Below are 26,908 nucleotides of genomic sequence, written 5' to 3' on the forward strand. Positions count from 1 at the left end.
CACTCTTATTTATATGCGTCAAACGACATTATACAAACACCTGGAGGGCCCATAAAATCATATTAGTGAGAATTCTGTGACATAGCAGTGAGGAAACATCTTTACGATTAAAGCCATGCAAGTTCATCTTTTCAAACTCTTTCATTAGTCTGTGGTTCACATTCTCACAAATTCAGGTGTCTTCTCTCAGAGAGCTTACTTGTTGAATGGCTCAGGAATATGCGGTGAGCTGGGAGTAGTTTCTATGGCCCACTAGATGGCATCAATTATGCACTTGTGTTGACAGGCTAAAATGAAAGACATCACACACATGCTTGGTTGTGAGAAAATTATGATTCAATAATGTAATCGATGTTTGAGTGAGCAAAATGTGGACATAAAACTATACTTAAAAGAAGTATTTTGAGTGTGCAGAAATGGAAAGAAATGGAAATAACATGACATTCAGCCATGCAGCTTCATGAAGGTGTTAACTTTTATTTGCTTTTTAAGTTAACACAAAATATCAAAATAAAATAACACTTTCTCCACAGTATAACAGCCAAACACATGAGCTCTCAGTTACTTTTCCAGTGGTCCACTAACGCCCAAATTTGGTCATGTAGTTTATATTTTCATACAATAATAACTTGTACATTAAAATGTACCATTAATTGCTACAAACGGTTTCTTGAGAAATGCCATAAGAACCACTTTTGAGTCCATGAAGAAGCATGTTTAGAATAGAGAGTGAGAGTGTGAAGAACCTTTAGATCAAGGGAAAATTTCTTTAGCCATTTAAAAGGTTTCTCACTCTCAAATCTGTCACAACAGGGTTCTTCATGGTATTACTAATAGTGGTTCTTCTATGATATCGCTTAGAAAACCATTTTGTAGTACCTTTATTTTTAAAAGTGTGATAAAACTTATCATTTTTAGAAATTTGACCACTTATGAACCTGTGAAGTTGCGCAGAACTACAAGATATTAGCAACACCTTATATTCTTTTTTTAGATCATTGACGACATTGGGCCTTATTCACCAGGTGTTCTTAAGAAGAAATGTCTTCTTAAAACTTGTTTTTTTACCATTTTGTACAATTGGTTCTATCTTTTTAGGAGCAGAGCTGTTGACAATTTAAAAACATCCATCTGACGTAAACTTTCTGGACTTTTCTCAAGAACTAATTTAATTCAAAATGATAAAATTCTTAGAAAGGCACTGGTGAATGAGGCCCAGTAATTGCAAATGTTTGAGCTGTAGTGTACAACTTAACTCTGAATTATCAGGTTAAGTGTATGAGTAGTGCTTTGTGTACTACTTCCAGTTGGCACATCAGGTACGGGAACTAAACATGACGATAAAATGGCGCGTGATCTTACTGAAAAACATTTTAATCCTACATCTTATAAAAGCTTAGGCATGCACAAAAATCATCACTAAAAAGCAATGAGTATACGAAATCAGGAACATGGGCATAAAAAGCCATGAGGGTAGTCCTGTGCATTGAATACAGCTGCAACAGGGTGGTATATCAGATCACATTACATTAATCAACATTATACGCTCACACAAACTCGTACATACACAGACATCAATTTGAAATACAAATATGTGAGTGTCACAGCAGGCCCAGCTCAACCTGCTGAGTGCAGTACTCACTTATTCAGTACATGTACTGATTATGGAGTGTTTGCCCGCACACACAAACACATACAAAAACATACACATCAGTAGGTTTCCATCTGTTAAAGACAAAAAAAAAAAAAAAAAAAAAAAAAAAGAGAAGACTTTTCACCCATCCAATCTGGTTGAGTGTGACAAGCACACACACACAATCATAAGGCACATTGACAGCTGCACACACACTCACATACACACACTGAGTACAGAAAGTACCTGTTGTTCCTGATTCTGGCCCTGAAAGGTTTTTGGCGAAATGATTACTGCAGACAGTAATGGTTTTTGACTTCTACAAGAGAGGACGCTGGCACCTACACCACGCTGTGTGAGATGATTTGGCGAACCTTGTAAACATTTTGTGTCAGTTAGCTCTTTGAACTTCATCGTGGAAGCTTCAAAAATAGGAAAGTCAAGCATCTTTAGCACATACGTATATACAGGACCGTGCAGAAGTTCAGGATCGCCCTCATGGATTTCATTTGCAGTTAAAATGGCCATTAAGTAAAAGTTATTCCCTTTAAGGGGTTATTTCTGAAGAGATTAGATGTAAGGTATGATTTACTTGCATAAGGAAGAGGACTTATCAAAGGAAAACAAGTTTCCAAAGCAGACGTTCTTGACAAACGAGGAAAATAGGAGAAAACGGGACTGCTACCAACTATGTAAGACCTGGTAAACCAGCAAAACTGCCTCAGTCAGATAAACTGTACTTTACATTTTTTTAATCTTTGAGAGAGGGGGGGGGGCAACCAAGCTCCACTCAGTTCAGATTTGAAGAATCCTTCCACTCGGAGAAGACGACTCAATGCTGTGGGTCTGAAAGGATATGGAGCTGATGAAGAAGCTCTTAGTGAGAAAGAGGAGAAACCAATTGAGAAGCCGAAAATGCTCTTCTATCTTCTAAGACTGAATTTTTGGAGGTGTGGAAAAATCTCCCTGAAGAGAAACTGAAAGTAAGTCTCCTGAAAGGAACAGAAGCTGTAATGAGGGTAAAGGTGGACTCAATGAATACTCAAACATCTGAGATTTGATTTAGTCCTTGAAACCTTTGTGTAAGTTTCTATTAAATGTGTTTTATGAAAAATGAATAACTTGCAGATATTTTTAATGAAGGGCTTTGACTTTTGCACAGTCCTGTACATAAACACACACATACTCATAGTACAGTCACATCAGTTGGGATAAAGGTACAAACACTCTTACATGCAGGCATACACACACACGCAGACCAGCATGTTTGGAGGAACGGACACATACGCTTATACACACATGCACACACACACTTGCTTATACACTCCTAGAGATGTGTACAGACACATGCTATTTATCTAATCCTTTGGCTTAAAATGATAACAACAATGAGCGATTCTAAGAAAAAGGGTCCTTTTAGATACAGGAGGCAGAAGTGAAGAAGGGGTCTGCTGATTTTCATCGATGGATTTCCTGAGTGATTGAGTTCATCTTTCTACCACACTTGTGCACATTCTCACACACACATACATAACAGACACACACATCTCCAGTACTTGCCTATGAGGAGAACATTATCTAATGCATATACTAATGCAAAAATAAACAGTGTGCAATACATTTTAAAAAATCTAATTTCAAATACATACATATTCTTTTTAGATGTCTCACATAAATAGCTAGAGTGATATATAACTTGCTGCGGTTCTGGGGGCCAGACTGTAATTTTACAGTGAAGTGGTGTGTAGCAGCTGCAAGTCCAGATAAGCTCCACCTCCCAGGCTCTGGTCTCCAATGGGCTGTTTGGCAGACAGCAGGGAGGGGAGGGTAACCAAGGCATCACTGTTGCTGGGCTGAGGGAGAGAGAGAGAGAGAGAGAGAGAGAGAGAGAGAGAGAGAGAGAGAGAGAGAGAGAGAGAGAGAGAGATTAACGCAACTTACACAGCTGGTTTTTCTTGAGCAACACAGAATGGCAAGGCCCTGAAAACACCTTTAATAAATGTAGCCAAATGTTTGTGGACACTCCTTTTAATGAATGCAATCAGCTACCTAAGACGTTACTTTATAAGCTACTTTATATACTTAATAGGTTGCACTTATTACTGACACATATGTAAAAAGCCACACACACAGCTTCTCTGAAATGTTGATGCTACATCTAGAACTTTTAGGATGAGTTGGGGATGAGGTGGGGTGGTGATCATCCAACATCCTGACCACACTCATCGCTGAATGCAATCAAATTCTCACAGCAATGCTCCAAAATGTAGTTGAAAGCCTTTTCTTGGCAGCAGAGCCAGTTAATACAATAAAAGCAGGTTAAACTAGAAACTTGATTTTGGAAGAAACCATGAATGAGCAGGTGCCCCAATACTTTTGTCCATATAGTGCACATATAGTTCTCTATAAGGTTCTTCTGGATGCTGTGTAGTGCAATAGCCTCTAAAACCATAAATTCAATCCTTTAAATGCAATTTTTGCCAATATTAACTTAAAAAATCCTAAAAAATAGGAAATTATATGTATATATATATATATATTTGTTTGATACACAGTCAATGTGTAGACTGAATATTTAAGTATTTTAAACTAGATTAGACTTGTATTGTTATTTGGGACTTATGAATGGTGGTTTATAGAATTTCAGGATTCAAGTGAATAGTATTGTATATGTCTTTCCACTTCCACGTTTACTACTGCTAGTACTGCAGCCCAACATGGGTTAGCTTTAAAAACATTAAAAAAACAAACAATAAGCGTCTCATGGGTCCACTGAAATGCTGCTATTTCAGCAGTTATTCCTCCATTCTTCATGAACTATTAAAAATCTCTGATTTCTAATCTCCTAATTGCAGTTACATGCAGAGCAATCCAAATCCAAAATTGAGGAGCACCACAGACACAGACTTTGGTGGAGTGCCACTTTTACTTGTTTGAGTTTGCATAAGACTGAAATTCATTAGCCTACTTTCTACAAAACATCCAAATATGGAACCATTCCCTCATGCCTTTGCATGTTACACTTTTGCAAAACATACAATTATAAGCAATTAGTAAAATGCGCAATGACCGTCCTAGAAGAAAGTGGGGGGTATAGACACTGTGATTAACAACAAGACTACATCATTGCACAGCACCAAAAAGCATAAATGTCAATAGTGTAACCTTATAAACTGTGAAAGCACACTGCGTATGCACTGGCACATAATGTTTTAACACCCTCAATCCTTCATCCCTTTCAACAGACAAAACACTGCACAAATTCCAATCACATCAGCACTACGGCTAAAAGAGTACTTCACATATTGAGAACATCCCAGTACTGAAAACATCTTAATATGTGTTACCTAATACATTTACAAACACATTCACTGATCCTCAACCAAAATATGAGAGAATCCTGAGGAGCAACACAGATAATAAAGCAGGAGAATCATGTTACAGCAAGCCAGTGCACCACACCCTGCACACCAGACCAGAGGAACCCGTTTAGCTTAGTGTAGGAGTGTGACAATGCACAGGAGAACTGTGCAACTGTTACTTTAGACCCACTGGAGCGTCTAAATCTCTAATGCTCAACACCACAGGACATAAAACACACCCAAACGTCCTCTAAAACCCAGCCCTAAACAAACCACACCCACATACACACACCTTCTTTGTTTTCTGTGAACTCTGCAATAGCTGGAGGCAACAGCAGCAGCAGAGTCTTCTTCTCAACTTTACTGTCATACATATGGAGCCATAAGTGCCAATGCACTAGTTTTTGGGATCTAAGCTCATGATTTTAGCAACAATCAAACTCAAGTCATTATTCTGGACATACCCAGGGGTGAATCTGTTCACTGGAAAATACAATTACGTTTGGGTGGTAAAAAAGGAAGGCATGGATGAATGATTGATGATATAATTAGATATTAAGAAGCATAAAGACCCAAACAGAAGCCTGGACATTCCAAAAAAACACTACCCTTATGGTCGCCAAGAGCTGAAACACACTTACACATGACCCTTAATATAATATTACCACTACTACTACTACTACTAATAATAATAATTCTAATATTTATTATTATAACTGATTGGTAATCTAGTGTTACACCCACCTGATAACCCTGTACCATGCTGAGGATCTCTTTAACTCCGCTGGCGTAGGCATGAGCAGAGGTGTGGCTGTGCATCCTGATCATTGTTGGGGGCGGACTGGAGAGAACCGATCCTGCTGAAGGGGCGTGGCTTGTAGGGAAGTAGTTCATGTTGGGTGGGGAGCCTGGGGGGCTGAAGTCAACATGACAGCTTTTAATGCAAGATGGCAGTCAGGTCAGCAAGTTCTATCATGCTTAATTTTTCATGCCTTTGTGACATGAATTAACTCAAATCTTTTTAAGTCATATTCAACACCCGGTACTCACAACTTACCCATAATTTACTGTTAGTATTGTAACTACTTTAAACATGGCAGGTCATTTTCTGAATCTGTGGTTCATTTCTACAAACACACAGCAGCTAAACTGTCCAGTTCTCCCACACAGATGTAGGTACAGGTGTATATTATACGATCTGGGTGTGAAACACATGCTCTCACACACACACGCACACACACACACACTAAAAAGAGCACAACACACCCAGCTAATGCATGCTGTTCTGGTTGCGTAAGTCTTTCTTGAAGAGTCATTATGTTCAGACCTTTCAGAGTTCCATTTAAGCAGCACCGTGAAGCTGCCTCGGGCAAAGCCTCACTTACAATCAGAAGAAAGTGCTTGAAGTCCTTAAGCTGATTAGAGGAGAATTGGTGAAATAAAAGTGCAAGCGACCCTCCAACCTTCTGCTCAAAGAATTTCAAAAATTGCAAATAGAACTAATATTGCAAAGTCAAACATGTATATAATAAGTATATTTATTTATTTCAAATGCATTTAAATGAGTTTACCCTGTAAATCAGGCATAATGTACAGTCCAGGCTGCTACAGTTGATTTTGTGTGTAAAAATGATATCCAAATGTAGAACATGGGGAACAAGAAGGACCAAAAACTAAACAATATAAAATTAGCATCAAGTCTGTAAATCTGAATACATTGCTTTACACACCGGTCAACCACAATGTTATCACCACAGGTGAAGTGAAAACCACTGATTATTATCTTAATCAGCAGTGGCATTTGTCAATGGGGGGTATATTAGTCAGTTCTTGAAGGTGATGTGTTAAATAAGAGGAAAAATAGGCTATCATTAGGGTCTGAGCCACTTTTGAGAAGAGCCAAATTGTGATGGCTAGACAACTGGGTCAGAACATTTTCAAAACATGGCATGTTTTGATATGCAGGGGTCAGTACCTACCAAAAGTGCTCCAAGAAAGGACGATCAGTGACGCGGTGACAGGATCATGGGCACCTAAGGCTCATTGATGTGATCCATGCAGGTCCCACCTCCTAACTTACAGGACTTGCTGCTAACATCTTGGTGCCAGATACCACAGAACACCTTCAGAGGTCTTGTGGAGTCCATGCCACGAATGCGCTGATCTGTTGTGGTGGCACAAGAGGGCCTACTCAATATTATATTATCAATATAATATTAGTTATATTATTAATATAACTGATCAGTGCATGTGCATTAGTCTATAACCACTGCAGAACTGTATCCAGTACATTAGACGCTGTAGTGTGTTATTTTTTTAGCTTGCTAATGTTAGGTTGGGCATAGTCAAGTTAAGAGAGGCTATGTATAAGAATGAAATGGAACATGAAAGTTTGATAAAGGCACTTGTCTCATCATGTCTGTAACCACCAATTATAGCCAAAAGCTCCAACTGGCACTAAAACTGTAAAAAGAAATGTAGGTTTTCATGTTAAACCAGTAGGAGTTACACACAAAAAGTGCAAATAAAAAGAACTTATGCCATGGGAAAGTTATGGAGATAAGGAGTCCGCCTTAGGCATCAGATTCAAACATCCTGCCTAACTCTTAACTTATGAGGCCCGTTTGTCACTGTCATAACAGAACCTAGTATTTCTGTAATGAGTCTTCATAAGAGAATTCTTTGTTTTAAAGGGACCCTGAATGGAAAATTTATGTATAATTTGGTGTAGTTGAAAAATGAGAGTTCAGGACATAGAAGGTGACAAACGCTGTAAGCTCAAACACTGTTGTCTCTTCAAGAAATTCAGCATAACCGAGAATTTTAAAATGCTGACTTAAAACCCCCCAAACTGTTGCATAAACGTTTATGCCCCCAAATATACATACACCAAGCCCACAAGGAAGGTCTCTGTGCTAGCCTCACTAGTCATCTAGCTGCACCGAGAGAACACAGAGAGGACAGTAACACTTTCCAGTAAGATTCAGGAATAACTACAAAAAGTTATTAGTGTGTGTTTCCTTCTGAGGCAAAATAACAGGGCTTGTAATCAGGCTTGTAAAACTGCACCTGAGCATTCGGTAACACTTCATTTGGATGGTGCATTCTAGATGCCTTGTAGATGCTCACCTTACATTTCAACTCACATTCAACTGAATGTCTCTTAAATGTAACTGAACTGTAAGTTGAATGTAAATTATTGGCCGCAATCCACAGTACTAAATTATACAGCAGCACATGCTTAGTCCCTGGCTATGGCTTCTCGGAGTATCTAAGGATCATGCCTTGCCTAAGCAGTCCAGACAGTTTGTGGCTGCCCATTGTAGCTTAAAAGATGCCAGTGTATTCAGGTGCTATATAGAAAACATATACAGTACAGTCTCCTTTTTTAAAAACCACTCACTTATTCAGTGAAGAAGGCAGAGAGAGAGACACTGACTATTGCACAAATATTTCTGAGCACTGTTTATGTGCCACCAAAAGCCTGACTACACCCATTCCAACCGTAAACGCTGCTCCACCCTACAACCACATGACTTTCAGCACTAGGTTTGGTAACCTAGTGCTGAGACCTTAGGTGAGGTCAGGTAAGTTGTTTTAGGGCAAATATCTGGAAGAAGCAGTACCTGCCAACCAAAATCTGCAATGAAAACAGGTGCGTGTAATGACTATGGGTGGTGGGTGGAGAACCAAAAAAAAAAAAATAAATCCCCTAGCCTTTACCTAAAAACCATAAAACATTCTCAGCACACTGTTTATTTTCCCAGTTTGATTTTCTGACAAATCCATTCTATTTGTATTCAAACAACTGTACTAGCATGTCTGGACATAGCTTAGGGAAACTAGCTACACATCTGCATCTCATCTACCAGTTGCCATATGACCCATCTCTAGTACAATATCCAGCATTGATATAAGACAATACTAAAAATTGTGCAGTTTTTTAGTATCCAATTAAACACAACAGTAATAGTAAATGAGGAAGGTAGTGTTGGTAAATTATTTAGTAAATTATGATCTGATTAGATTCAATTTATTCTAAATTCTATTCTCTGTATTCTTCTAAACATATTATTTTTCTAAAATTAATAAAATGAAGAGATTTCAACAAAGCCCTGCTTCACCTAAATGCCCTGCACTTTTCAATAATTAATACACCATCAAATATTGATTTGAAATATTGTTAAAATGTAAACTTTTAACAGATGCTGGTATTTTTTAAGCAATTAGCTACAGAATACTGATATGACGTTGATATCTTTGTGCATCTCAGCCTAAGACACACCTCACACAATAGAACTGTACTCATTTATAAATGATAGCACCCAGACAAAAACAACCAATTGTATTTTAGAAGTGAAGAATGGGTCACTAAGAGAATTATAGAATACAGAGTAAGGAAATGATGTGACGCGGACACCAGCACTTTCAGCAGCACTCTGCATATGGACGCTCTCTTTTAAAACACATCCAAACATTTAGAATTGTTCTTGTAACAGATTCACCCTTAAACCAGCAGCAAAGAAAGAACAAAAATCTTTGGATTCACCCTGAAATTAGTTATGTGTATGAGCGTATCTGATGTCAGTTCAGCTCATCTTAGGAATTATAATATTCAAATGCTTTACCTGGCATTACCTCAACTTAAAAATGTTAGAGTTCCTTCAATGAAACATCACAATGTGCAATATTTTTCCATTTCCACATGTGCAATTAAGAGCCAAAGTGCAATTATCTGTAAATAATACTGTTCTTCAGAGTTTTTGCTTTTATTATATATGTTGTTTATATACTGTTAATTTATCTTCTCTTTGTAACAGAGTGTCTTGCTACCCCTTTGCTGCTGTGACATTGTGAATTCCCCCCTGTGGGACTAATAAAGGATCATTTTACCTTATCTTATCTTATCTTAAAGCCCAAATCTGAATAAAACAGTGTCACAGCAGACCCAGGTCAACCTAGGGTCAACCACTACTACCACTTGTGACAGCACGAATGTTTCTTTGTGACTGTAATTATGATTAAAGATACGGGTGTAAAAAATATATATATATCACATAAAATATTTAACAATATATTGCCTTGCTTACAGTAGCGCTGTATATTGAATCGTAACCCCAGTATCGGGATACGTATCGTATCACCAGGTTCTTGCAGACTTACAGCTCTAGTTAAAGGATATAAGGGTCAAAGATTGCTTAAGTGATTGATCTTACCTTGGATAGTAGGCAGTGTAGTTCATATACATTTGGTTAGTTGCTGGGTAGAAAGCAGTTGGTGCTAGGGGACGAGGACTCAACAAAAACTGGGAAGGGTAGACCGGTGCTGCTTCCACTGGAAGTACTGCCCCAGCAGGAAGTAATGCTCCAGTGGGAAGTACAGCTCCTCCAGGAGGGAAAGAGTAAGATGCAGGCGTGAGACCTGCGATGGGACGGAGAAGAAGGGGAAAATGGGATTAAGGTCAAGCTAAAACTCATACCTCAGATCTCCCATCATAGAGTGGCTGATTGGACCCCATCACATTAGCCTCCCTAGCCTCCCATTTTAAAAATGGTACTGGGTTTTGTATGGATAATTATAAATACCCCTAGAAAAGCTGTACTGTCTAGAGCAATGATTCTTCAGAGGGCAGCAGCACAGAGGAATGTGCTAGGGCTTTATAATGGTCTCCTGTCTGACACATCTGACCAGCCTGACCACCCTGTGTTCACTGTCTTAACAATCTGTACTTCTTGCTTACGTCTTCCACTGTAGGTCATAGCCTCCCTACACTCCCCTGTTCATTGTTTGTTATCAGAACATGCAGTCACTCATGCACACAAACAATGAACTACTCACTGCAAAGCACTACTGCACTACTGCTCAATGCCTGATCTATTAAACTGGTCAGTGTTAATCATAAACACATTTATGATCTTGTTGTAAATCTGCTAAACTATCTACCACCATCACACTTTAAGCTAGCCCCTTCTCTCCTCTACAAACTATGACACGTATAGAAGCATGCAGCCTAAACTAAAATATACAGTACCTCAACCACTGTTACTACTGAGGTGTGAACTCGCTTTCCCAAGCCTCCCCAACAACAACCTCTACAAGACCAGTGACCGGATTCACAAAAGCTTTCCTAAGAAAAAAAAACTTACGAAGAATCTCACAATAAACAACTGAGACATTCTTAAGAATGTTTTAAAAGCAATTCTCAGAAAAACTAAAAAACATTTATTAAGAACGTCTTAATAATAAAGTAGCCTATTATTCTGCATTTTAGAGATGATCATAAACGGTGCAACACAGATTTCTAATTATCCATTATTCAGTTAAATCAAAATCAAAAGAAAAAAAAGTGTTCAAAAAACTTCAGTAATGCAAAAACTAGAAGTGGAGGTAAGCGGAGGTAATTGAACCAGAAAATAATATTTTAAAATATGAAAACTGGTGTGAAATAAAGAAAATAATTTCTTTATGTATGTTTCCTTATCTACTGATCATTTCAGAACATTTGTAAAGACAATTTTTTAAAACAACAAATTCTCAACTGTTTCTTCAGTACGGAGTTTGAAGTATGAAGAAAACTGTATGGTAAAAATACTATTTTAAGACTTTTTTAAAGATACACAGTTTGTAATGAAATGTGCAGCTAATCAGTTTTATTTAAACATTGACTAAATTCTCGATATGCTTAGAAAAGCATATTGTGTATCACAAAACCAAATTTATCACAATACAATAAAATATTCTCATATTGCCCAGCTCTTCTAACAAGTCATTTAGTCATTTTCCAGAGTCCTGCCCAATTAGAAGTACTTGAAGAAGAAAAAGCCTAAAAATCCTCATTGTTATTAAAATATAATAACTGTGGCGGGACATCAGAAAGCAATTATTTTCCTAGAGTAGAACTACCTGTACTTTAAGAACAATCTTGTTAAATTAGACATGAATTAATTCTGGGAATTAATGAGAACTTCTTGAACAAGGAAGAAATTGTTCTTAGAATTGTTCTTAAACGAAAGTAAAATGAGAAAAGACAAAAAAGGCACATTCTTAGGATGTTTTTAAAAGAATAATTATTTTTCTTAGGTGTGTAATCAAAGAAGAATTCCTTTCTTTAGACACTTTTGTGAATCCGGCCCCAAAGGTGCTTAAAAGACCTGGTGATGCCTGAGGGGCCTATCAATTTCCTGACCTCTCTGGGTCCTTTGAGTGTTGTCTGTTGGTTGTTTGAGGTCGAAAGGTGAGCAACTTCAGAATCTACAGTATTCCAGATTAGAACGAGAAAGCGAAAAACCTATGCTGTGCCAAACAGAAGTCACACCTCCCACGTTTCTCTATATCACACCTGGTGCTTGAGGGATTGTGTATTAAGCTGACATTGTCACAGTTTTGACAGTTTGTGTAAAATTAACAGTGAACCTTAATCACAAGTTTCACTCCAAATAATCCCAAGTTAAAGCGCCCACCTGGGCCCCCACCAATGGAAAGCGTCCAAGTAACGTGGAATCGGTCACCACAATCATCAGAGGGACACAAAACATTCAAACATTCACCCAGAGAATTCCTACCGCTCCTGCGGCCCACTCTGCTTCTCTTCCGTCAACACGTGGACGGGAGACCTCCGAATGAGTTGGGCGAGGGAGAGGGAAAGAGGAAAGGAGGAATAGGAGGGTGTGAAGCGCCACCTTACCCGCGCACACAGCTGAGAGAAGCAGCCCCGCATCCCAGAGGCACTTACGTCGTAACTTACATGGCGGCGGCGAGAGGCCACTCCTGGAGAGTGAGCCTCCCATCAGCACGATGTTCATCTCCTGCGCCGAGCAGGGGAATACCTCCACGTAGCGCTCCTTCATGCTTCGCTTGTGACAGCGCTGTGCTGCCAGGTACGCCCTCTCCGCTGACCGCATCTGGATAAACGCATCCCCTGAAGGACGGCCCTGAGCACACACATACACAAACACACACATTCTAGAGTACTGCCCTTATGTACATTTTCAATGCAACACTACCACCCTGGAATCTCACTTTGCATCTGATAAATGTAGACAATGCTAACATGCTTCCCTAATGGTGGAGTACCAGTGTACTGGTAGTTGGTTACAAACTAGGCCTGCATAAGCTTATCCATTTTACTCTCAGTCTTTAACTCAACTGTGTTACTAACTTTAATATGTTTGTATTGCCTATAATCATGCGCCTAAATAAATGTATATATAAATACAGAGAGAGAGAGATTAAAAAGATTGTATAAAGAAATTAATAAATAAAGCAAAGCAAAATAAAGACAAATAAATCACGACACATTAAAAGAAAATGAAGGGCATAAACATGGCACTTAAATTATTGCAATATTTCATAACATCAAAGATTGGCCAAAAGCTAGTTAGTAAAAATAGTTAAAACTATCATATCCAATAAAACCTACATTAATACAAAAAAGTAAATATTTAAATAAAATATGTAGCATGATTTATTATAAGCAATAACTTGTTAAATGATATAATGATAATGTACCTATGGTTGGGCAGGTCAGGGATTTTAATGCAGCTACTGTGTAACATTTTTATCAATTTTTAGTTATGATTTTCCTAAAACTTCAGTTTAACTAATTATGGAATGACTGAACTGGGCTGAAATATTAACTGGGTATGAATGCAAGCAAAAGAGTTAAGTTAACTCAAATACTTGAAATAAATTAATCTGCTGTGGGAATTTACTCACAGTACCCTAGCTTATTTCATTTTTGAAATACATATATTTATAATAAATAATATAATATAAATGTATAATAAATATTTGTTTGTTGTACAGTCTGTTGTACTTCATTTAACAAAAAGTATCAAATCCCGCAAAAACAAAAATGTGTAGTAAGGAATTTCTGAATTATATTAAATATTACAATAATTATTTTTTAATAAAATAATTTTGTATACAATTTTGTATAAAAAAAACAGGCATACACCTAACTACTACAGCTACACCTAACTATAGCTTCAGTGTTTTGCTGTGAAAGTTGCAGTTGGGCCTCAAAAGAAGAGTGAAACAAACAGAATACGCTCTCTAAACTCAAAGAATAACACCACCATCAATTTCAAAAGCAAAAAGCCAAGAATTGCAGTAAATTGTTCTCAAAAAGGTTTCTTTATAAGCTCCCTGAAACAAGAAGAGAATCTGGACACTAAACAGTTCTCGGTAAGAAAAACCCCAGATGCATTTTATTTACAAAACACAACGCTCAAAATAAATGTCATAGGTGGGCCATGTTATATGAGACATCAGTGTTGGTTTCTTTCAAATTTGGGACTTTCTGATTTTATGGAAAAGTGTAATCCTTTTCCTTGAGTTCTATTTCAGTACACTTCACTTGTCTGAAGACTAAATTATCTTTAAAAGCATAAATACAATTTGAGAAGATTCATTAGGCAAAGCCAATCACCATATATGAGTGACTTAGGGTGACTGTGAGGGTGAGTGAGTGTGTGGTGAGTGTTACCTGTTGGTTGAGCACCATGTGTACTCCATGTGGTCTGATGTCAGCAGTGTATTCTCCCAGAAAGAGAAGTATGTCTTGAACAGACGCGTCGTACGGCAGACCCCTTAGTCTCAAACAGTCCCTCGTCCCAACTACTGCAGCAATCGTGGCTGCTGATGGCACAAAAGTGGGCTGTGGCACAACCGGCAGGATGGGGGAGGGGGCAATCGGAATCAGCGGAGCCGAGGAGTACTTGTTTAACACCTGATGCAGAGATAACACACAATAAAAAAACCTTTAGAACAAATATGTACAAGACATTCATGCCTACACATTACAGAATTTACTGAAGTGTATCGGGTGGTGCCTTTGGCCTCACGTATACACTGCCTGTCAGAGAACTAGTGATGCTTCCTGTCTAAATTTGAAGTTCTCACGGTTACTGGTCTACTATATATGAAATAATAAAATAATATTAAACAATTGTCCACTAATACTGGTAGAACATTTTACATTGCTTAATAAAGTTCCCTGGCCTGCTTGGGTCAAAATACCTCCAAGATTAAGCACAAACAGTACATTTTTTTTACTTTGTTTAAGACAGTTTCACCCAGCCCAGTCTTGAGTGCCTGTTCCTTTAAGTGATAATGAGCTACTGCTTACCCAGCTAGCCACCCCCACCCTCATTATTCATTATGCTACAGAAATTCTTTACTTTATTTGACCATGTTCGCACTAACAACCTAATGCTTACTTCGCCTTGAGTTCATATCTCTCTTTTTCTCTTTCTTCCATCTGTTGTATTTGCCATTCTGTCCTTAGGTATCCAGATACTCAAACCAGGATGGATATATATATATATATATATATATATATATATATATATATATATATATATATATATATACACATACACTTTTTTTGTTGTTTGTGGCCAAAGTAAACCCTAAAAAAATCATTAAGATCAGACAATTGTGACTGAGGCTGCTTTTTCAAACTTGCAAAGGTGGGTGGAGTTACTCAATTAAAGGGCAGTATAATTCTAATGAGACAGCTCGGGACATAGGAAGCCAAGCCAAATTTGAATGGAGTGTTTCCCGACTTGGAAATTTCTCATTTTACAGTTTGTGGGTTAGTAGCCACTCCAGATATCAAAATGTAGTCTATGTGCACATGCAATGAAAACGTAAAATTACAATGAAAACGTAAGATTTTAATAATGACTGGAGAATTTTCTTTTCTATAAGTTTCCGCAAGTTTCCTCGTGTCTGAATAACCATTTCACCATCAAGAATCAATAAAGTCCTTAAGTGGTTGTTGGATGGTCCAGCCATGGTTCTATATACATAAAGGTGCTATAAGGTGGTCATTAAACAATGCCATTGATGAACCAATTTTTGTTCCATAAATAACAATTTTTGTTAAAAACTTGTATGCATGAAGAACTTTTTTTAATGTCTAAAGAAATCGATGTAAAGGTTCCTTACCATTTTACACTCACTCTTACAGAAATGGTTATTCCATGGCATCACTTGAAGAACCCTTTATAACACCTTTATTTTTTACAGTGTAGGACAATTGCACGTACTAAAGAACCCTTAAAGAACCATTTTTAAGATTGCAAGCATTACACAATATAATTTCTGTCAGGCGACTTTGAAAAGACAGGTGGAAAGCTTTTGGGGAATGGAAAAAAACATCTAGAAGTGGGTAGTAACTTTGTTAGAAAGCCGTAAACCATGATATGAGTTCTTTTTAAACAGGAAGAACATTTGCACTTACTTCCAATAGCATTTTTGCTCATTTTATAGAGTGGGACTGAGCTAGAGTTCACCAAACACTGTACCCACACACAGGGTGTGCATCAGATTGTGTAAAAGGCACAGAGACAGTGGAGTTATTTTATTACCACTCCGTACAGAGCAAACAGGAGTATCCTATTGGCCCCAGGCCATAACTACAGAGTGTGCAAAGCTCTGTCGAGCTATGCCACCCCTGTTGCCTGTCAAAAGTTAAGGAACACCTAGCTGTTTAGGGTGTTTTAAAACAAGTGAGCATTGTTTTCTTTGCCTGTTTGGAATTACTTACCATAGTTAACCACAAAAACTGCATATTAATGTACTTGTAGTGGTTAAATAACGTATGCTAGTTACATAAAACAGTGGGGCAAAAACACATAGATTTTAACAGTGGTAACAGTAGGAAAAGAAAATTCTCCAGTCATTATTAAAATCTTACGTTTTCATTGTAATTTTACGTTTTCATTGCATGTGCACATAGACTACATTTTGATATCTGGAGTGGCTACTAACCCACAAACTGTAAAATGAGAAATTTCCAAGTCGGGAAACTATTCCCCAAAAGCTTTCCAGCTGTCTTTTCAAAGTCGCCTGACAGAAATTATATTGTGTAATGCTTGCAATCTTAAAAATGGTTCTTTAAGGGTTCTTTAGTACGTGCAATTGTCCTACACTGTAAAAAATAAAGGTGTTATAAAGGGTTCTTCAAGTGATGCCATGGAATAACCATTTCTGTAAGAGTGAGTGTAAAATGGTAAGGAACCTTTACATCGATTTCTTTAGACATTAAAAAAAGTTCTTCATGCATACAAGTTTTTAACAAAAATTGTTATTTATGGAACAAAAATTGGTTCATCAATGGCATTGTTTAATGACCACCTTATAGCACCTTTATGTATATAGAACCATGGCTGGACCATCCAACAACCATCCAACAACCTTTTACAAGGAGTTCCATTTAGCACCAAAAAGGGTTTCACAACTGGTCTGAGTCAAAAACCCTGTTTTGCTTAGAGAGTACACGGTCATGATTTCAGAGACATGGTGATCAATGCTTCAACTTGAAGATCTAAGACCACTTGGGGCTTTCACTCTCCCTAGACGTTGGACATGTCAGACATGGTTTGACTGAAGGGTTTTATGAGTGTATGGGCAGCTAATCTTTTACAGATTGCAGTGGAGCATGTTTGCTCAGCAAGTCAAACCATTCAGTTGAAGAGCAAAGACAAACACACATTTTCAGACGAAGAACTTGTGCATCATTTAGAAGGCTCACAAACTGCCAAACACAAGGTTCTCTTCTTTTTTCCCTGGTTTCTCTCTCTCTCTCTCAAGCACACACTGAAACCAATATAACTCCCATGCTGTATTACTGAATGAGAAAACATAGATTCTGGCATATACAATGTTTCTATATACATTATATGTATAAGCATTTTAATGTGATGTGATGTGATCTAACTTTTCTTGAGCTACTATATCCAACGTCTCAAACACCTCATGAATACTGCAGAATGTCAATGTGTCTGGTTGTGATTAAACATGTTGATGGAAATCACTGACCTAAATGTACTAGGACAGTTCTGAACAGCACCTGAACAGCTGGACAGCACTATCTAGGTACTATCAGGAAGAATGGAGGTTGTTTAAGTTTACTCAGTCTAAGTGTACATGTCACAAATTCAACGGCATCTACACCAGGATGGGTTTTTATTCAAATCCTGGGTTACCTGAGAAAGTCTATTTACACGTATGCCAGTAAGGATGTTGACTTAATACATGGATGTCAAAATCCAGTCCTGAAGTGCCATAGCTATACACAGCAGTCACTTTCCTGTTCCAGTACACTGGATTCAGCATGAATAGGATGGATATAAGCTGATTAATCAGAGCAGGTGTGCCCGAGAAGGAAAAACACTCCAAATGTGCAAGATTATGGAACATTAATGTCTAATAACATCTAAAGTCAAATCATTTGGCCTTTTCCTGACCACTGTTATAATCACAGACAGATACTTAATCTAAAGTTGCTTAACAATCCTACAACGAAAGTTAACTTTAGCGTCATAGTGCATAAAAAGCTTTAATATTAACAACTGAATATTGATTTATTGATATATATTTAACCCTTCAAGGTCACCATCATCACTAGCAATACCAGTACTAGGCCAAAGTTATTACTATGAAATACTATTTGTAATTGACAGTTCTTTGAAATTGTGCCAGATGTAAAGTATTTGCCTAATTATAATGTATTTGTGTTTGTAAAAAGCAGTTATTTGATTATGTTTTCTAATTTGTACACTGTATGTTTTATTGATCTTTTGGATGTCAAGAGACGTTTAGAGTCATGAAAGGTGCCAATAAATGAAATGTATTATTATTATTATTACTATTATCAATATTGTTACTGTTCTGTTCATTGTGTTGTTTTGCAGTCAAAATATTTGGTCACATTGTTTCCTTTGAAACAAAGAGTCAAAAGAGTCAAAGCATAGACCTGAACCTATATGCCGTTACTGTCACACAAAAACCTGGAATCTACATCTTTTCAGGTGCAATAAAAAATAAATTTTCAATGGTAATCAATTTAAAATATTTTTTTTCTATTATGGAGCATTTCTATTGATCTATTCATCATTACATTGTAAAAAACAACTGGCAAATTCAACATAAAGAGACACTTCTTTGCTCTTGTGTGACAGAAACAATATACTAGGGATTTGTTAATATGGCAATTCTGACCTGATTTTAATATCTAACATTTTTCATGAATGCAAATTTGTCAATGTTACACATGAAAGAAAATAAATAAAATGCATATGGTAGCTCAGCATCACCTAAATGAATACAATAAAATCATCAAATGTTGATTTGAACTCTCTCATTTCAAGTTGTTCAGTCAAATCTAAAAATCTGTCTGATGTTGATCATTTCTAAGCAATTATCTGCAGGCAGATACGATTCGGATATAATCATCTATACCTGATACATACAGAATGTACCAATGCAAGTCTTTTTTTTATTTAGCTGACTGTGTCATTATGTAATTAAAGACTAATCATAAAACAAAGACTTCCTCGCCCTGCACTATAATCAGTGTTGCTGTTTCTACTAACCTGTTGAACCTCTGCTGCAGTGCTTCTGAACAGCTCGATGTATCTCTTGCCCAGGATCTCCTTGTGCTTCTTCAGCGCATTCTCAGCATACTCCTCACAGGAGAACAAAACAAAGGCATCCCCAGTGGGCCTGCCATCGGGGAAGCGCACAAACAAAATGCCCTCGCAGTCATCCGTCACCGGACATGACGGAGAGAAGAACTGCAGCACCTGCTCTGCCGTGGCAGTAAACGGCAGCCCACGCATACGCACAATCACCTGATTCTCCCGTGACAAGAAGTTAGCTACTTCATTAGATGTGCCTGTTGATTAGACACACATTATTGTTCATTTCTAATATTCATGTACTACATGTTCATGTATTACATATGACAAAAATAACAAGCTGTGAAGAGACTCGTTTCTTTACCTCCTGCTATCTTTAAGAAGTCTTCACCAGTTGCTTTATAAACCTGCAACACAAAATACAATGTTTCTTTTCTTTCTGTATTAGATTGCTTCTAAGGTCCATGAGCATCTAGAAATGATGTTTTCTAATCACATGGATAACACACACACACTCGTACCGGAGGCTTATCATTCAATAATTCTGTTAATTGTTAATGTTAATCTTAAAACGTATTATTTAATAAACATCACTAATTATTATGTATATCGCTGCTGCCCAATGAAAAATATGTCCATATTTGTCCGTTCTTAGTTTTCTCCATTTTGTAGCTGTAGCTGCTCTTTACATTGTGTACATAATTCTGTATGGACAGACCAACAGAAATGCTCTAAATATATTGAAACAAACTCTTATCTTACATTGAAATCCATTCAAAGTTAAGAACATTTTTGCCTGTTGCTGTAAAGTCACCATTTTGGGGATACATGTTTTTCATTGGGCCGCGACAAAATACTATGAAATTTAAATGTAAGTTATGAAAGTAACGAATAAGGGTTTTACACATGCAAGCCCTCAAAATATATACCGATCAGCCATAACAATATTATCCATGGCCTAATATTGTGTGGGTCCCCCCATGCTCCCCTCACAGCTCTAACCCACTGAAGCATGGATTCCACAAGACCTCTGAAGGTGCCCTGTGGTATCCTGTGGGTTGTGAGATTGGGCCTCCATGAACATTAATGAGCCTTAAGTGCCCATGACCTGGTCACCGGTTACCCTTTTTTGGACCACTTTTGGTTGGTACTCACCACTGCACACTAGAAAACCCATAAGACCTGCCTGATGTTTTAGAGATGCTCTGACCCAGTCATCTAGCCATCACAATTTCACACAGTTCTTAAGCTTCTTAATCTTTCCTGCTTTTCACACATCACCTTTAAAAACTGACTGTTCACTTGCTGCCTAATATATCCACACCTTGACAATGTGGTTCCATTGTAACCAAATTATCAATATTACACACTTCACCTGTTATTGATGTTAATGTTATGGCTGATGTGAGTACATCTCAACTCAATTTAGGTGAGGTAATTGCTTGACATCATTTAAAAGCGTAACAGATTGGCTCAAAACACATCTTAAACATGTAAAGTTAACATGCCTCTGTAGCCAGGGTAATTAAGATTTATGTATTATTGGAATTAGTGAGAATGTACCTCAATGTATCTGGAGCCCATGTGATGTTTATGTCTCTGCAGAGCCAAGTCTCGATGCTCTTCACTCTCAAACCGTACTAGAGCCTCGCCATTCCTCCTGCCTTGAGCATTTAGACACAGAGCAGCACCGCCCCTACACCCAAAAACACACAAAAATATTTTCACAATTTTTGATCAGAATTGTCAAGTTTGATTGTATAGTGCTTTTAACAATGGCACAATGGTCAAAGCAGCAAACATTAATGGTGGTGTATGTGTGCCCATTTATTTGCTGTTTTCTCTAGACCAAGTGTACATACTTTGCAATGTTGAGACCTCTGAAGAAGCGTGCAACGTCCTGGTCTGAGGACTGCCAGGGAAGACCTCGTGCCCTGATCACAGTATTGTCATCTATCCGCTCCATTTTGCTGCTGCACACACAAGTACAAAGTGTACTACATCAATACAGCAATCGACACTGAAACGCACATAAATGAACAGCAAGCCTGATTCAAACAAACCCTTACCAGGTCCCGGTTTCAAACTTCTCATTCACTTTCTCCGGGCAAGAGAATGTATGACCTGAAAGGACATTAACACTTCAAATTATTACAGTCATAATTCCCTCTCCATTATGCATCCTTGGCATTAGTGAATGGAAGTAGATGGAAGTCCATGAACCACAAAGTATCAGGAAAATAAAATAATTTCAATATTCTTGTCACAGTGGTAAAAACAAAGCTTCGCCATTGGATGCAATGTTTTGCTTTGTGGTTCCTGTGAGCCGCTGCAGTGCCATAAACAAGCCAATAAAGGCAGAGCTCAATTTTTCCACAAGCCCTCTATAAAAGGAAAATCAGTGTGTTTCATTCTGAGGCAAAATAACATTGTTTTTTTCACCTCACCTCAACCTCAAAGTCTCATACTTATTTCAGTATGGTTGGTGTGGCACAATGGATAACACCACTACTTGTGAGTAACACCAAAACGAGTCCTTGGGCAAGTCTCCTAACACTACATTGGCCCACCTCTGTAATGCCTTGCAAGTCGCTCTGGACAACAGCGTCAGCTAAATGCCATTACTATAAATGTAAATATGTATACATACAAGAACTAATAAAATATTTAGTCTATGACATTAAAATGCAGGCCATTGCACCTTTAATAAGGTTATTTCACTTTCTTGCCCTAGGCTGAAATGTGCAGTAACAACAAACCACCGTAAATGGAACAATGAATTCCAAATATGCATCAAGTTATTCCTCTAATTACTCTTTAAACATTAATCTCAGTAAATTTACATTTAATCTGTGTGTGTGTGTGAGAAAGAGTGTGTATATGTTTGTTTTTTTATCTAAAGTATGTCACTTACAGGTAGGCTCAGAGATAAGTGCTTGGGCGATGCTGGACATCTGGAAAACCTTGAGTGCAGTGAAGACATGATCAGAAGAATCTTCGCTCAAATTCAGGTCTGACCACAGTGGCAGTTAAGAAATGCTACTTAACGTTTTCACCAGCACCTTAGGCACTGTAATTGCTCTTATTAATACGGCAAAAAGACCAGTAAAACAGCTTAAACACACATTAAAACCACTAAACCTGTACAACCTCAGCAGAGTATAATGTAAACATTGCCCACAAAAGAGGAAAGTTTACGGTTCTTCTGCCCATGCATATGGCCAGTTTCCTATGCTATGTGTGTGTATTTGTATATATAGATGTGTGTGTGTGTGTGTATGTGTAAGATGTCATTAGGTAGGTGTGGCAGGTTAAGCTTGTTGACTAAACATTCTTTTGCTTTCTCGTGCAGGCTCAATGGGCCCGCTCAATTGTCTCTCTATTTGCATTTCAAAACTTTAGGCTTCTGCAGCCAACACCCTGCAGCAGCACACACACACACACACACACACACACACACACACACACACACACACACACACACACACACACACACACACACACACACACACACACACACCCTGTAGCCATGCCACCTCTCACTTAGGCTGTCACTTTGCCTAAGTTAAAGAGACAATCCACAATTTTTAAGTCATTCAGAGTGGTCAGAATTGTTCACGGTGGTGGTGGCGAAGGGAACGTCTGCAAAGACAGACGTCTGCAAAGATTAAGACCTCTAAAGGTACAACGTAGAATGTTAATCACTTCATTAAAAGTGGTACAAATAAGCTCCCTAATATCTGAGACCTTGTTTTATGATCTGTTTGAAATGTATTTTAATACATTCCTCACTATTTTACTGTAAACATTATGTATAAAAGCTCAGGGAACAGTGTAGATACACTGGCAATTCTGGATAGTAAATAAAACGGTAGTATTTGTGGTGCAAACCATTTTACTTTAAACCACAAGAATTACAAAAAACCACAAGAGTCTGCCGGATAGCCAAAAACATGGTGTAGGTTGCATTACTCCAGTAAACACACATATTGCTCAGTTTCTCTAGTTTGAAAGAGGGCACTACACAGTTTAGTGTTTTCCTTACTTTAAACTGTGAACTGTTGTGACCCTACAGGACCACACTGAAGGAACAGGACACCGCTGTGTGCTGGAACAGAGGATATGTCATTGACACCTTCTCTGAACATTTCTGTGCTTTGCATAGAGGTTTCACTTAGGCTAGCGTCGACATATCTTGGCTTGAGATTGTATCTCTACAGCTCAGTTATTTAAATGAGACAGCAGACCGTCCTGGTGTTTCGTCATTATAATAACCCCTGAAAAAACAACAAAAAAAAAAAAACAAAGGCAATAATGATGCTGAAGGATACAATCCACCATGGATTTCAGATCCAGGTCCTTCTGATCAGCTTCAGATGGAAAACATTTCTTGAACTCTTTCCGAAGGTCAAAAAAAGAGAAGAAACATTCGGGCAACAGAACGTTCTGCAATGGAAAAGCACACTTTCAATCACAGTAGAGCACAGTTAAAAACAGCGTCCTGCAAACAGTCAGAATTAATAGCTAACTAATTACTAATTCTTAATTACTAAGTCTAATGTAATGAAATTAATGCCACTGTTGTAGTGCAGTGAAATACAGGTTTGACAGGTCTGGCCCTCTGTACCTTGTTGGAAGCCTCTGGATGCAGGACCTGGCGCAGGTGCAGCTGACCATCCGTACAGAGACAGAAGGAGTTGCCTTCATCTGTGTTTATTTCTGAACACAACCTTTCGCTGAACTGCACACACACACACACACACACACACACACACACAGTAAATGAAAAAAATGAGTGATAAAAATATATATATCACCTGAGAGCGCTTTAAACTACTAAGGACCCACACAACTTACAACTGACTTACAAACTTAGTTTCATTGTAGATATTCAATTATTTATAGTGTATACTGGATAATTCACAGTAGATACTCAATACTTCATAGTAGATACTAAATAATTTCTAGTTGGTACTGAATACTTCATAGTAGACACTGAATACTTCATACTAGGAACTGAATATTATAGCTACTGCGTATTTCATATTTCATAGATACTGAAAAAAAGCTTTAAAGATTAATAAAATATTTAATAAGCATGGAGTTTAAGGGGTTACACAAACTCTTTCAACAGTTATATGGTAGATATTACTTTTACATTTACTAAAAGACACCTAGTCTATGACTAGTGAGTATGTAATACAAAGTTAATGAATTTTTCTTCTCACACTGTAAAACCATTACTGCTGGCCCTGAAGGCCATTACTGACAAGGAGGCTGTCCACATTCACCTCAACCTGAGTCATGTGTCCAAAATCAAAAACAACATATTATATGAGCCCAATCTGAGCGTGACAGCTGCAGAACCTGACACTAAAATGGCATTTTTACTAATAAATGTGCAATTCTAGAATAGCTTTAAACAAACTACTATAAAATCTATTTGACAGTAATCACACAAGTGAGTAGTAAGGAAGTAGTTACCATAGTTAAATTCCATATATGCAATGCATTATGAGTAAAGCAACCTATTTACACTCATTTTAGTCATTTACTTTTAGTTCCTGACTTTTTTTTATGGTTGCGTTAATTTTGTTCTAAAGGTTCGGCACCTAAATGCTTTCTTGCCCCTCATACTTTAGCATTATTTTATTTTTATTAAAAGCCTCCCAAAAAGAGATAACTGGCACCTCTAATAATCTTTAAATGCTACTCCGATAGACTCTGATGGACCTATTCAATCTCACTGTAGTTTTTATTCTGATTTCATGGTGGTTATTTTTGCTTCTTCTGGAGTGTTTTTTTTTTTGTTGTAAGCACTACTTTCACTTAAGCATGTGGTTTGCGGCCACATCAGTAAATGACTTGAGAGTAAATGCCTGTATATGCCTGTAAACCCGTGTTCTAACAACATGTCCTACCCATCGAGTCGACCAACCAATGGTTGCTGCACATGCACAGCACTTATATAGAGTAACAACTGTGTTTTTACAATATTTCCTCGTATTGGTTATGCTAAGCTTGCTTTATTACTGTATATTATTTTGTATTTTAGAACTGTATTACAGTATATCACACCAACTCAGCTTACTGTTACTGTCTGCTTGAGTGTCTGATATGGTGATTTAGGCTATCAAAAAAACTGGGAGCATTTTCTGATAAGTGACCTAGGCTATCCAACTATCCCATCTACTGTTTTAGAACTGGACGTCTTGTGTTATAAGCCATGCAGGCTATCAAAATACCTCTGCGGGGATCATTTTCTGATATGGTGATATTAGTTACTATGCTAGAGTAGGACATGATAAACAAGGACGCACAAAAAAATGAACATACACAGGGTCTCGGCGGCTGTGTGTGCTGCTTTCTCCTACCTGGCTGATTGCCTCCTCCAGAGGGGCTGCAGAACTGAGGGCCTCGGCGCTGACCCCACTGACCTCCACACACTCCTCAGACACACAGACACTCTCCGGCTTCACCAGCACTTCACTCAGCGGTCCGGTCTGGGCAGTGAGAGGGTGCGGTTAATACACTCAAACCAGCAGCAGTAGAGGACACTGAGTAACTTGACGGAGTAGCTGGGCGTTTGAGGGTCCATGATGACCACCCGTTCTGGTTTCTGCCAGTGTTTTTGTTTGTGGAGACGCTAAAACCCAGCAGGCTAGAGGTTTAGTCTGGTCTCGTCGTGTTTTGGTGTAAAACCGCATTTCTATTCTCTGTGTTCTCGACCTGTCTCCACACACTCACACAACCGAGAACCGACAAACGTTTACTCACCTTTTTAGTGGCCAAATTCAAGACCTGCCAGACTAGCTGGACCGTCTCCGTCTCGTCTGACCCCAGCAGCTCCCCGCTCGCCCCACACGTCGTGGTGAAGAACAGCACCAGATAATCTGGATTAACCGTCATTTTTCAGGGAAAAAAGAGGAAAAATGCAAAAGCTCTAAACGCCAGAATAGGGAAGAAATCCCCAGCCACAGCCTCCAGGTGACAGAAGTGAGGGCCCCAGACACCCCACACCTATGGACAGGTAAACACCGCGGTTTCGCTCCCTTTTCCGCTGCTGAACCGATGCTGAAGTGTCCGCGAGTCCGAGAGTAATGGCTGCTCGCTTGTGCTCGTTTTTTGTGTGCTGCCCTACCTGGCCACCGCCCACGTGACACAGGTGAAAAACACCTGGCCGGCGCGAGCGCCCTCTTATTGGTGCTTGGAAACAGGGACGTGGCACAGCACTGGAAAACACATAAACCCTCCCATAACAGCGGGTTCACCTGAATGAGAGGGAAGGGAAATCCTATGGAAGTCCACTACTGCCCAATAGAGGGGGGGGGGGGGGAGTGACCCAGAGCCCTGAACTCATTTTTAGACTTATTGAATATAATAATAATATAATTAAGGTAAAAAGGTGCATGTATTTGTCACTGTACAGTGAAATGTATCCTCCGCATTTAACCCATCTGTGGTAGTGAACACACACACACACA

The 26,908-nt window shown here is 38.3% G+C and overlaps 2 protein-coding genes across 3 annotated transcripts in view; one reads left to right on the forward strand and one right to left on the reverse strand.

The window, feature by feature from the left end:
• Positions 1-532: 532 nt before the first annotated feature.
• On the reverse strand, positions 533-26,536 carry esrp1 (epithelial splicing regulatory protein 1). Of its 2 annotated transcripts, none has more exons than XM_072692058.1 (15): positions 26,202-26,536; positions 25,799-25,927; positions 24,052-24,165; positions 23,756-23,870; positions 22,339-22,437; positions 21,494-21,548; positions 21,287-21,397; positions 20,988-21,120; positions 19,789-19,831; positions 19,380-19,681; positions 14,483-14,725; positions 12,740-12,926; positions 10,212-10,416; positions 5,740-5,911; positions 533-3,486 (listed from the first exon to the last, which is right to left on the reverse strand). In XM_072692058.1, exons 1-15 carry the CDS (start codon positions 26,331-26,333, stop codon positions 3,361-3,363), a joined length of 2,166 nt encoding a protein of 721 aa, XP_072548159.1. In that variant the 5' UTR covers positions 26,334-26,536; the 3' UTR covers positions 533-3,360. The 2 variants fall into 2 exon arrangements, with proteins under 2 accessions (XP_072548159.1, XP_072548150.1); XM_072692049.1 differs by having other exon boundaries at positions 12,728-12,926.
• cdh17 (cadherin 17, LI cadherin (liver-intestine)) overlaps positions 10,659-26,908 on the forward strand; it is a 122,983-nt gene continuing 106,733 nt past the window's right edge. The window contains exon 1 of the mRNA XM_072692036.1: positions 10,659-10,668. The gene's annotated coding sequence lies outside the window, so the exon portion shown is untranslated. The remainder of the gene's footprint in view (positions 10,669-26,908) is intronic.

This window comes from Salminus brasiliensis, chromosome 1, assembly GCF_030463535.1.
Source record: "Salminus brasiliensis chromosome 1, fSalBra1.hap2, whole genome shotgun sequence".
Lineage (NCBI taxonomy): Eukaryota > Metazoa > Chordata > Actinopteri > Characiformes > Bryconidae > Salminus > Salminus brasiliensis.

Coding starts and splice junctions, on each gene's coding strand:
- esrp1 (XM_072692049.1), bottom strand. CDS start 26,333: ATGACGGTTAATCCAGATTATCTGGTGCTGTTCTTCACCACGACGTGT. Junction 25,928..26,201: donor TGAATTTGGCCACTAAAAAG/GTGAGTAAACGT, acceptor CTCACTGCCCAG/ACCGGACCGCTGAGTGAAGT. Junction 22,438..23,755: donor TCTGAAATCCATGGTGGATT/GTATCCTTCAGC, acceptor CACTGTGGTCAG/ACCTGAATTTGAGCGAAGAT.